Source organism: Xylocopa sonorina, chromosome 17 (assembly GCF_050948175.1).
Source record: "Xylocopa sonorina isolate GNS202 chromosome 17, iyXylSono1_principal, whole genome shotgun sequence".
Lineage (NCBI taxonomy): Eukaryota > Metazoa > Arthropoda > Insecta > Hymenoptera > Apidae > Xylocopa > Xylocopa sonorina.
The window spans coordinates 824,465-837,438 of NC_135209.1; the positions used below are offsets into that span (position 1 = coordinate 824,465).

Below are 12,974 nucleotides of genomic sequence, written 5' to 3' on the forward strand. Positions count from 1 at the left end.
TCTTATGAATCGAAGTCACGCTCCTCAAACAGCCTTTTCGTCACCAAACGAACATTACGAGTTCACACGTATGACATTTGGGCTTAAGAATGCTCCCTCATTTCTTACTGTCTACTTTCAGATGATGCTCATTGATGATGCCACCTAAACCATTCGTCGTAATCAATCTACTGGCACACTTTAGACAAATTTGGGCGAAACAAAAATTGCTAGTACTAAATTAACGCGACTCAATTTTGTATGTAAATTTTACAGATCTAAATCGACACATAAGAACATTAATCTACACCGCGAACAAACATTGAGAATTACTATGGGGAAGAACTAATTATCTGACGTAACTACAAGCGATGATATAATACATCTTATGTCGGATGAAAAATTGCAATTACGAGAACAGTGCATCGAACCGATAGCATCAATTCCATTTAATAAAAATGATAACAGACAGATACAAATTCTTCGAAAAAGTCAAATTCAGGTAATTACCAGTACAATAAAATTTTAACAATTCGGTAGCTTTCTTGAAAAAAAAAATATTGAATTAATTAATAAATTATCGTCAAACACAAGTCGGTATTTTGATGGATTAACGATACTTCAAATTTATATAGCAATTGATTGCACTCCTAATGAAACGCAATACTGACACTGTCTTCTTCTACATCGAACCTAAACAACCATTTTTGCTAGTATCCCGATCAAAAACTTGTCTCGCTTTTTCGGAAAGATCTGCCTTTCAAGGCTGAGGTGCAAACCTGGAAACACACGCAGAACAACCAGTGGACGTACATCTTTTAGAAAACCTGCTGTACCAGACTGGAATCCTTCGGTTGGAATCATCTTGCAAAGGATTCACGAATCTTTTCGTGTTGGAAACGATAAGCAGTTCGTGCCACAACATAACAAACCATATGCCGAAACTCGACATCGTTACCGATGATTGCTGTTCTTCCACACGAAGATTCAACATTTAAGTTCTCGATCACGAATAATAGACCTTTCGGAATTTAAATATGCTAACAAGAAATTAAATGAGTTCGATAAAGTGGTTGCCTACAAGGTCTAAAGCGTTTATTCTCTTTTCTTCTGATTTACGTATATTGTTCTCGAAGAAATGGTAATAATCTATCAACGAACTTTATTACGTGTAAATTCCAAATCCTTCTTCTAGCCAGACAGCACAACCTTGTCACAGTAAGAGCACTGTGACATCACTTCCATAGTCCATAATAATATATATATATATATATATATATATATATATATATATATATATATATATATATATATTTAATGCATCAACTTATTGTAAGAAATATCGGGTAACAGGGTGCACGGGCGGTCAACGAGGGGGCCGTGTGCATTTCCCTGCGGCTAAGCCCCTCTCCGGGGCCTTGCCTAAACATACGAATGGGCCATGACGTTGAGGATGTCCTCGAGGCTAGTCGGAATGGCCTAAGAAGGCATTCTTGTACGAACCTTCGGGTGAACCAGGAATAAATACGCCCAGTAAACGTTGAGCAATCGAGTTGTTATGCCATTTTCCTCAACATCTTACATTATCCTGTTTTGTTTTTTCTGCATAACCGTAAACTATATTATATAACTATAAATATTTATACAGATATATATTTCTCTAAATGCAACTAATAAAATGCAACGTGACTTTTCTTATATATCATTTATCATCAGGTTCTATATGAAGTGTTCTAGTGTAAAAAAAGGTTAATTTACACACAATGCGTAATGAAATAATATCTGATTTTAATATGTATCTTATAATTAAAAATAATCCTAGCAAATTGGGGGTATTTTTATTATAAAAAAAAATATAAATAAAAATATGAAAACTCAAAATTGATTTTTCCTATCTGAATCATATTTTGCAACAACAAATTATATATATATATATATATAAGATATGATATATCTTACATATATCATAAATGGCAATAGATTAATTTTCTATTTACTAGCCTTTTGGCCATATATTAGTGTCACAAGTTCTGCTGGATTGATAAGATTCGGTGTACATTCCTTATTTTTTTGCATTTTTAAATTTCCCATAACTGTATAAACATCTGTAGTTTAATTAGAAAATTTCCACTAATGAGTGAGAGAGAGAGAGAGAGAGAGAGCGAGCGAGGAAAACTAGTACATTTGAATTTATAAACATAAATTGTGTAAATTTACATGCGCGTAAAATATAATTAAAATTATACTTTATTGGTACTGCTTCACTTACAAATGCGAAGGTTATCAATTATGTAAACATCAGTATAATGGTGAAATTTCACAGATAAAAGGTAACATAGTGGTACAAGGTACAACTTTCCAGAAAGGTCCGGATTCTGATTTAGGTGGTTGTACAAGTCCGACGCATCCCCTTGAGTGCGTTGGTTGTCCCTTTCCCCATGCTCGGAAATCGAAACAAAAAAGTGGTTCGTCTAAAAATTGTACGACTTTTTTCATCAATTATTTTCGATAAACTGATCGAAAATCTACTTCCTCACGCATTTGAACGGGACTCGTTTTGACCATTTTACTATGACATACGTGTATATATATATATATATATATATATATATATATATATATATATATATATATATATATATATATTAATAATATTATTATTATTATTATTAGTTGTTACAGATACGACTTTTAGTGTCAGCTTTAATAGATAATTTAACACCTTTTGATTTAATTTTTGATTACTGTATTTTTCATTTTCATATTCACATTTGCATTTACAGTTTTACACAATGATACCAGCATAACCTGATGAAATAAAGAATAACATTTGGTTTTAGTCCTGTTTAAATGTGTATTTGAATATTAGTATAAAGCATGATGCTTTCTTATTCATTGTAGTTGAATTTCAAGTTTTAGTGTCTTACTTACATCCGTTATTGTAAAAGTTTTTTTAGATATTCTATATAGACATAAATATATTAGTTATAACAAAATGATTTAAATGATCCTGTTCAAATAAAAAAGTAGCTTTTCCTAATAAGTTTACCTAATCAAAATTGATAAAAATAAGACTTGTGTAAATATATGTGGTTTTATGCTTATGCATATAATTACATCTATTGTATACACTGCATATACAATATCTTAAGCAAATGAATTTAAAGTAAAATTAAATTTTATTCCAACGGATTAAAATGATACATTTTATCACCATACACGCGGCTTATGAATAGGTGCTCAGAAGGGGGAATTGCAGCATCCTTCACAAGCAGCTTGAGCATATTAATATTCTATAACGAGCCTCTTTTTCTTTAATTCTTTCTTTAGATATAGAAAAAAATATTTTCGCTCATTTTAGTCACAAGCCGCTGCTAGTTTCAATTATTATCCTATTTTACCTTTTTTTGCTGAAACAATTTAATACGAAGATTCAATAAAATTACCAAATTCATTTTTCCAAGTTTTGTCATGATTACGGTTACTGAGTCCAACAAAAGCAGGCGTGGTCAATGCGATATATTTGGCGAGTCCATTTGTACGTTCTTCACTAATTATGTGAGCGAGAGATGCATTCATTTTTTGGCAAGCAGTTCGCGCTTGGCTGTAGTTCAAATGATTGTTCGAAAACACGAATATCCCTGTTCTAGGGACGCAGGCCAACGTAAAACTAGAACCTAATATCATTGTGCAATCATTTTTGTTGTATGTTCGTTAAATGCTTTTATTCTTCAATTCCTTTTTACCAATTTCGATGAAACTGGGATAAGCGGTATAATACTTGAAATTTTTATCTTTCACGATAGTGGTGAAGTTATGAATCTCGGGACACTGAAGAGCTTGGCATATTTTTCTTGTTATTTTACCTCTATTTTGGATATCAATATTTCGACCTACATGTACAAATAAAAACAAAATTCCTTAATTCGCATTCTTATATAATTTTTTTAGTTACAAGCAATAGACTACCCCATGAGAAATTAAAGGTATAAAAAAATGTTTCATACGAAGGGCGGTTATTACATGGTATAAATAATTAAGAAAAATAAAGGTGAGACTTCATATTCAGTTATTTCTTTATACAGTATATTCGTTTACATATTACATGACACAATAAGATTCCTTGTGAAGAATTTAACGCAAAGTCATACTAATTAATTTCGTTTTACAGAGAACAGCAAAACCATGAGATTTTATATATTTTGAGATCAAAGCATCAGATCTCGTTAAATTCACCCCAATTATATTAGAAACAAAATGATACTATTAAGTGTTTCGTTAGAAAGGATTAACTTTTTTAGTTTTATATTTTAGTTTTAAATTACTTTGGAAAATTATCGCAGAAAAATTATTTATCCTTCGTAATACCTATACCAACCAATTTTGTTAAGAATAATTTTCATAACATCTTTAGTTTTTTTTTCTTTTTTTAATTCCTATGAGATATTCCAACGTTTTCGAATTAAAAGGGATACGTACGAACAGTAAAGAACTGTTCTCAATGTTACACATACAAAGCAGATTTAATATCATATATTTTTGATCAGATTTTTTATCTTACCATTATAATCCGTTTCCACACCATAATTAAACGCCAAAGCTTTCTTCGCCATCGCAAATTTCCTACACTCGTTTACATTTTGAACCGTTGCTGTCGATAGTATCAATTGATTCGAACGGGCGTTAGGTTTAATTAACTTATAGGATGGAATTTGCCGTGAATTAATCTGCCAACAACGGTCGCATGTAATTAAGTCCAATGTTAAACATGCTGTTAAATATATTAAAAGCACAATTACACTCTCCATTGTGAAACGAAACGTAGAATCTTATCGAGTTGAATATTTTTACTAGAATTACTATGCTTGGCTCTTTGTTCAACACCCATAGTTCCTAGTATAATTCAATGTCGGACGATGCTCATTAACTTGTACGTCGACACGAAATATTGCTCGCGTGCAATACCAAGCGGAGATCCGGTTTATATAACTAATTCGCCATTTGACTTTATTGAAACAAGACCACAAGTAAATACAACTGAAAGGATATCAGAATTTCTTTCTGCCTAATTACTTTTTCTTTCGTAATATTTTGTTTCCCTACGAAAAGTCATAGCATAGATTAGTAAATTGAATTGGATTATTAAACTAGTAAATTGGATACGGCAATTTAAAATACATATATAATGTAACAAGGAAACGAAAAATAAAGACTTGAATATATTAAAATATTCCTCGGACAATATCGGAAGTTTTATCGCTATTTCCAGTCTAAACATGTTACTTGGACGAGAATTGGACATCTTAAACAGACTTCAAAATGTTTTAAGGACTAACATTTCACTCATCGTCGTCAGAACGCTGATCTCTATAAGCACATCAGATGCCGACAGACATGACTAACATCGAGTCATTTTTAAAATTCGTATAAGACGAGTTTGTGCTATGTGGATTCGAAAACGTAACTAGTTAGTAGATAGGATATTTTAACTACGAGTGGGATTAGAGTAAGGAGATAGTTTTTAAAAAATGAATCACCAAAATGACAAAATAATGTTGTCTTCGTCGTCATTATTTGAAACAATTGCTAAACTTATGAATAAAATGATAACAACAATAATAGCAGATAGTTCTTATATTATAAAGTGTATTGCTCTAACAAGTACATACTTTTAATTTACAATGTATATACAACAGGTATAGTTAGGATAAATCATCGACTACTGTTCCTAGAAATATTAAAAGCGTGTCTCTTATAAATTTGTACAAGTTCAATTTTTCTATTGATTTGGATCGATGCGAATTAAAATATTTATTTTCAGCTTCGATTTTGTCGAATTTCAGATAAACTTTTAATTATATTAATTAGATGAGTTTAAATGATGGGGACTTGTGCCGGGAGTTTTTCATGATTTAAGCTAACAAAGCATCGAGTGCTTTCGAAACTTCGCCGAATATCTCGTCTACAGTGCCCTCGGCATTAATCTAAATAAAGTGATTTCCAATTAACTCGCTATACCAAGTAAAATATGATTATCGTGCACGTATACTTACCCTAACAACTTTATCTGTATAATGTTTAACGATTTCTCCATTTTTCACGTTAAATATTTCGATCCTCTTCTTGATCGTTTCCTCATTATCATCGGCTCTTTGCGACACAGCTGCGCGCCCTAACAATCTCTTCGTCATCGTTTCGTTCGACACATCGAAGAAAATGATCAAGTCAACGGGGCATACCTAAATTCATGGAATATTTCAAATTTAATTTTTCCTTCTTTTCTTATCCTACCTTAAACTATTCCCAACTACTTGTTTATTCGGTATTGGTGTTGTTACTCCACACGTTTGATTTAATATTTTCATAAAAGATATTGATGCGTATATGATATAATGTAGATGCGCGTGGGAAATGTAACGCTTACATTTTTCTCGAAAAGGAGACCCTGATCTAATTCACGAGGGTACCCATCAATAAGAAATCCAGTTGTCGTAGCTTTCTCCGCTTTAGCTTTTTCCATCCGTTCCCTTATCAGATCCAGTACAATATCCTAGCGGGAAGTAAACTTTATGTATTTATACATTGTGTACTTTAATACGAGAAACGTATATGCTTATACGTATATGCAACGTTCATATTAATTTACAGCACACTATATATATCCGTGTCATAAATTCTATTGCATAACAGTATAAACTGTGCGTGTTCTTTTAGAAGAATTATTTGAAGAACATTTTCCATGTACATTGTCGCTACACTTAATCAGAAGCATTGTGACAATGAAAACACCGTGCGGGTTGTCCAGTGGCAGCTGAATTCAAACAGAATAGATTATTCTACAAGCATTGAAATAAAACGAGAATCGTGTATAAAATAATTAAGTTTTAAACTTCGTTTATGCTTTTTGTTTAAGGGTGCGAGACGCGAATTATATTTTAAAATGTATAAAAGATAGGAAAAAATGATTTGACTTCTAGATCAATCTAGTACAATACATCTAGTTTCATACATACGATTATATCGGTGTTTTCTGCTCGAAGCAAACAATGTGTCGTAAATGACGTTGTTGCCTCACTTGGCAACATATTATATGTACATAGACATACATTAGACGATGCAGTATGACTAACGGGATTGTACAGCGGACCATTATTTAATATCAGACAAACGAATCACACGATTGACACAGGGCGTGGATGCACAAATTTGGAAATGGCTCTGACATTTGTACAAAGAGAATTTTCCACTTAAAATTCTAAAAATTCTAGACAAGGAGACTTGACTAAGCGAGCATTTAGTATACGCGTACAACTATGGGGATGCAGAAGTTAAGAAAATTAACAGCGAATTCAAGACTTGTACGAGTCTAGATAATTCTGGCGCGGCAGGTGACATTAACCGTTAAGGACAAGTGATTAACCACCAGTAAATTATTCGCCACCTATCACCATAACATAACATTATATAAACATGTGTCTAAAAATAATCGTAAACGTAATAACACTGGATTTAATCGATTCTGGCACGACGTGCGTATTATATTATAATAATAATTTGAGCATAATATCCAAGCGTAACAGATGTTATTGATCGTTACTTGATAAATAATACCGAAAGAGCATCTCTTAGACTTGAGTATCAAGTACACTGTTTTTTATGTAATACCTTCGATTGCAAAATATATTTAATTCTAATTAGAGTGCTTAAAATGTGTTCGAATAACTTTTCTAAAAGGACACGGTTTACATGTGAATTGTTAACAACAATAATTGTGTAACGGTACATAAGTATCGTAAGGTTTTCATACGTCTGAAAAACAGGAATTAATTTCATAACCACTTGTTCACAAACTTGTAAACGCTTCTGTCGTTACGTTGCAAAATAATTTACTATTTTCTTGCCAATTATAATACGCGTATGATGTAATGTGACGGTTATATTACCCAAGGTCACGGACATACATATGCAAAATTGTATTTCTATCCTTTTATATCGAATTTTTTGGGCACATCACATGACTCTCTGACATGATTTCTCTAACATTAGCTCCTCTAAAGGATCGAAAAGCGAAGGTACAACATTGAACAGGCACATTCTCTGTTGCAATCTAATCAACTTTATGCGGCTCTTTAAAATGTTGACATTTTTCATACCCTTAACGCGTGTCCCCCTTTCTTGATATGTTTTAATTTGAGAAAAATTAATTTATAATGTACATCAGTATAATGTGTATAGTTTACCGTTGGAACAAATAGACCTTTGGACATTAACTCTTGAAGGGAAGCTCCCCTGGGGCTGCCGCTGGCAACTTCTTCTCGCAACAGATCACCGCTGCTTATGTGGTAAAATCCATATTTTGCAATGATTTTTTCACACTGTGTTCCTTTCCCGCAGCCTGGTCCACCGATTACCCAGATAGTCTTCATTTTTATAAAATTGTCCGACGATTCCAATGCGTTAAATGCAAGTTCTTCTTGAAAATATAGCTTGCAGTTCTTTTCCTCTACTCTTGCCTGCCCCTCGTCCTATCAAGAATGCAGCTTTTGTGCATTAATTCAACTTCGTCGAATTATGTACATCGTTATGGAAATTTGATTAAATTTGCTTGAACGATCGGTACGTGAATGTTTCACAGAATAACTAACAAATATAGGAACGAGTAACAAAGTAACAGCGAATTGTTGCACGTATAACTTCTGACCTATTAGGACAACGATATATCGCGACGCGACGGAGACATTTAAAGTCACAAATCAGCTAATAATTGAACATGCCTTTTACGATTTTTGAGGGAAGGCATTCTACTTGAATATTAGATGTCATCTTTAATATCAACTATGTTTCATGCAGAGTAAGTGTAATTTACGAAATACAATCTTGAAAATAATTTACCGAGTTTCTTGCGCAATCGCAATACTCGCATAAATAAGTATGTGTGTATATTGTGTGTGAAAAACCCTGTTAGAGAGCAAAGAATCTTACTATTTCTGAGTCTTTCATTGCCTGGTTAATATTTATACAAGAAATAATCAGAAGAAAATTTAAATCCGAAATATAATGTATGTATAGAAAGTGGAAATTGTAGTTCCAAAATTATAAATAAACACAGGGATAATTTTTAATTTTCTGTAATGCCATGTAACTTAGGCATTTATTACTGCATCTCGAGTTTTATTTTTTATATGTCTACTATTATATTTTCGTTACGTTATCTACGATAATATTTATACCAATACTATATATAATATAACTCTGATCGAAAAATTGTTTACGACAAATCCTTTTGTATCGAATAATTATTTTTTCACGTTCAAAGTAAGCTATCAGAAATATATTAAGCTTTTTTTAATTATAGTGATCTTTTATTTATTTATTCATTCATAAATTACTTAAAAGTGTAAGAAGATATTGTTGTTATTCAATGCGGAAGAATAAATTATTTCGCAATTTATTATCATCAGAATAATAATGCATCGAAGAATTAAAAATAAAGAATTAATCGGTCCGTTAAAATGTATAAACATTTTACGTATGCGTAATTATCTTCTGTACTGTTGTTTTTAAAAACCATAAACACTGGCAGAAAAAGACATCCTTTACGTTACATTACACTAGTTCGAGTTATAAATAACTTCCGATGCAGCTAGATAGAATCGATTGTTCGTATCTACCCACTGTGAGAGTGACCGAAGGGTTCAGTTGGTCTGCTGTCAACTGTTTTGCTTGATGCAGGTTGTATTAAAACGTTGTTGTTGTTCCTAATATCTAAAACGGAGAGTGAAAATAGTGCATATTCGTCATGTGATGTTTTGGGAATTTAAACAAGGCGATGGCTGAGAAAATATGCAGTGTATACATAGACGGTAATAAAGGGCTAATAACTGGTCGGGCAGTTAGAAATTGATTTACCAAATTCCGTTTTGGGGATACGAGCTTAAAGGATGAACGAAAAGCGGGATGTCCTTCCAACTTCACCTGAAGAAATTAGGAAAGGTCGGTCAGCAAGTTAGGAGTGAACGGCAGTTCATTTGCCATCTAACCAGTGATCGAAACACGGACACTGAAAGAAATCTTTTTTCATATAATATTTATTAGTTATATAAAGTATAGAAAGATGGAAAAAAATCAACATCTGATAAAAATACAAATAATAGTGTAAATATTAAATAATTTTTAAGCAATATGATATAAAAATAAACAAAAAAAAAAATATATATATATATATATAAATCACAGAACATAATAATAATAATAATAATAATAATAATAATAATAATAATAATAATAATAATAATAGGTTCATGTTTTATTTATTTCCTTAAAAATGTGTTCTTTATTGTTTCAAAACCTTTCTGGTTTTTATTATTTTATTGAAAAAATCCGAACAATTAATATTTAAATTACCATAGGCTAATAATTCTGCTTTTACATTTTTTTATAATTCGTTCGTTGATCGTTCATCATTCATTCGTTCTTAATATATTTAGATGGATGTTGGAATGCTAATTTTCAATTTCGAAGAAAATTAAAGAAATTGGACTGTCCGGAAGGGAACCGGTCAAGTGGTAACATTGGTGAACGGAATAAAGAAGATCGTATATCAATTGCTACAAATGCGCATTCACGGGTAAAAATCGAGTCTTTTTCAAAGGATTGCCACAGACGATGAGAAATCGGTTACCTATAACGATATCGTCAGCAAAGTATCGTCAACCACCCCTGCCAGATCCGAAAGCAAACATCCATGAAAAAAAGATTTTATCGCGGGTTGTTCAAGTGAAATTTAACGTTTACTGCGGATAGATATGTTCAGCAGCTGCGTGAATGAAAGGGTGAAAGAGAAACTCCATGAAAAGCGTCCTGCTCTCGTCAATCGTAAAAACGTCATTCTTTTACACAATAATGCGTGACCACATACAGTAAGGGTAACTTAAGAAAAAATTCTTGGTGGATGGTCCGTTTTACCACACCCAGCTTATCCTCCGAACTTTGTCTCGATAGACTACCATCTTTTCTGTTCTCTACAACATTTTTTCAATGGAAAAACCTCCAATTCTGAAACGCAATTCTTCCAGTACAAACCAAATAAACATTTTACAAGAAAGGAATTGATAAGTTGCCAGAAAGATGGGAAAAGGTCATTTATAATAGTGGTGAATACATAATATTATAAATAAATATAATTTTGTTATTTAATAAAAGCAAAGTAATTATCCGATAAAAAAGTCCGAAATTATTTATGACTCGACCTAATAACAAGAAAGCAAAATTTTCCTCATACATTCTATTGCTTTCTAATATCCTCTTTCAAATCTTTCCTTCAACTTTATGATAACTTTGATACATCAAATGTTTCATAATTAAAATTGAACGTTGTACGAAAAACTGTATTGTATATATTTATACAACTGATACCATTTATCAAATTCATTACTGATCCTATCTCGGAAAGATATCACTCTAATGATAAAAAATAAAATAAATGTCTCGTACACGCGTCTAACGAAGAAGTTCAAATTAATATATCCTCGTAGAAAATATATCGGTCAAAAATTATTAAAATTACATACGTTTAATATTATGAAAAAGTATATTCACTGTCTCTAATATCTCCATAACGGTAAACTCGAAACAGCAATTCGAAATCTAATTTAATAGTGCTAAGCCTTACAAGCTAAAAACCATTTTGTTAAAAATTATAATATTGAATAATTCGTCAGTTCGATATTGCTGCCTATATGTATACATATAGGTATACGTATGATCATACTAATAAAATGAACGGACGAATTTGTTTACCTGACGTATATAATAAATTATATAAAATTAGTTAAGTAATAAATTAGTACTTAAAATGAGAAATGCTTAAAGTAAAAGTTTAATGTATATATAATAATTGTAGTTACTACAGCGGAAAAAAAGCGTAACTTATTACGGTACGATAAAAATGGCGGGATTATAAATTTACGAAAAAAAATGATATAGTGCTTTGCCTTAAGGTTACCTCATAATTATTAAAAAACTAATTATTAACTAATTATCAACTATTTCAAATTCACGTGACTATTTACTTACTATTTAAGACCCACCAGTCTCGAGATTTCACTATTAACTGCTAAGAGAATAATCAAAGCTTTCGCGTTAAAATTTCGAACATATCGATTTGTCATTGGCTTGTCGTCATCAGGTGGGAGTCATTTTACGCATGTGCAACAATATAAGGTCAACATTTCGTACGTAGGATGAGTACAGTGCACCTAAATACTATATAATGTACGTCTGACCTTTAGCATCTCGTACTGCTTATGATATACTCGGTATGTATTAATTTTATGTCATAAAATTCCTAAATACGTATTCTTCTTATACGTAGCTGGCTTTAAGTAACAATGTCAATGTGAAATAAATCAGAGCACAATAACGAATATAAAAAAGTAATAGTGTAAAATTATTTAATAATTAACGACTGCAGGACGGATAACTTAAATGTAGAATTCGTTTTGTTTTACCTCGAAAATAAGATTTTCTTGCTTTGCAGTGTACACGAATACACAATCTGGTAGCAGTACACTTAAAATAAAAAATATTATACAACACAAAGTATACACTTTTTAGAACTGTTGCATAGGAATGACAATATCAAAAAGTTGCGCACCTCCCTTAAAAGCTGTAGCCCGACTAAAATAATTTCGGCGCTCAAGCTGTTCGCCAGAGTAGCTCGGTGTTTGTCATTACATGTATAAGATGTATAGATATATATGTGTACACTAACACAGACGGAGCTTGTAAAGCATATAGTTACAATGTTTAAAAATAAATATGCGATAAATGCCGAATCCTAGTTTCTATTCATATATAATCGGGTCACGAATAAACACTACTCCCCCGCGGATATGAACCAATATAAATAGATTTTTCACTTCTCGTTTACCTTCTCCTTCTTTCTATCCTTTTTGTAACGAACGAGAGAAATCTTTCTCTCGTAAATCAACGCC

At 31.8% G+C, this 12,974-nt stretch overlaps 2 protein-coding genes across 4 annotated transcripts; both read right to left on the reverse strand.

Annotated features, from left to right (window-relative positions):
• Nucleotides 1-2,262: 2,262 nt before the first annotated feature.
• On the reverse strand, nucleotides 2,263-4,877 carry LOC143431208 (uncharacterized). Its single transcript, XM_076907775.1, is given in 4 exon segments — nucleotides 2,263-2,450; nucleotides 3,426-3,656; nucleotides 3,726-3,872; nucleotides 4,541-4,877. Coding segments are annotated over 4 exon segments (813 nt in total). The 5' UTR covers nucleotides 4,788-4,877.
• Nucleotides 4,878-5,833: 956 nt separating this feature from the next.
• On the reverse strand, nucleotides 5,834-12,675 carry Ak1 (Adenylate kinase 1). 3 transcript variants are annotated; one of them, XM_076907863.1, is made up of 5 exons: nucleotides 12,489-12,675; nucleotides 8,220-8,504; nucleotides 6,404-6,529; nucleotides 6,033-6,218; nucleotides 5,834-5,963 (listed from the first exon to the last, which is right to left on the reverse strand). In XM_076907863.1, exons 2-5 carry the CDS (start codon nucleotides 8,403-8,405, stop codon nucleotides 5,892-5,894), a joined length of 570 nt encoding a protein of 189 aa, XP_076763978.1. In that variant the 5' UTR covers nucleotides 8,406-8,504; nucleotides 12,489-12,675; the 3' UTR covers nucleotides 5,834-5,891. The 3 variants fall into 3 exon arrangements, with proteins under 3 accessions (XP_076763978.1, XP_076763980.1, XP_076763981.1); XM_076907865.1 differs by having other exon boundaries at nucleotides 8,220-8,519; XM_076907866.1 differs by lacking the exon at nucleotides 12,489-12,675 and adding an exon at nucleotides 12,055-12,196 and having other exon boundaries at nucleotides 8,220-8,519.
• Nucleotides 12,676-12,974: the final 299 nt, after the last annotated feature.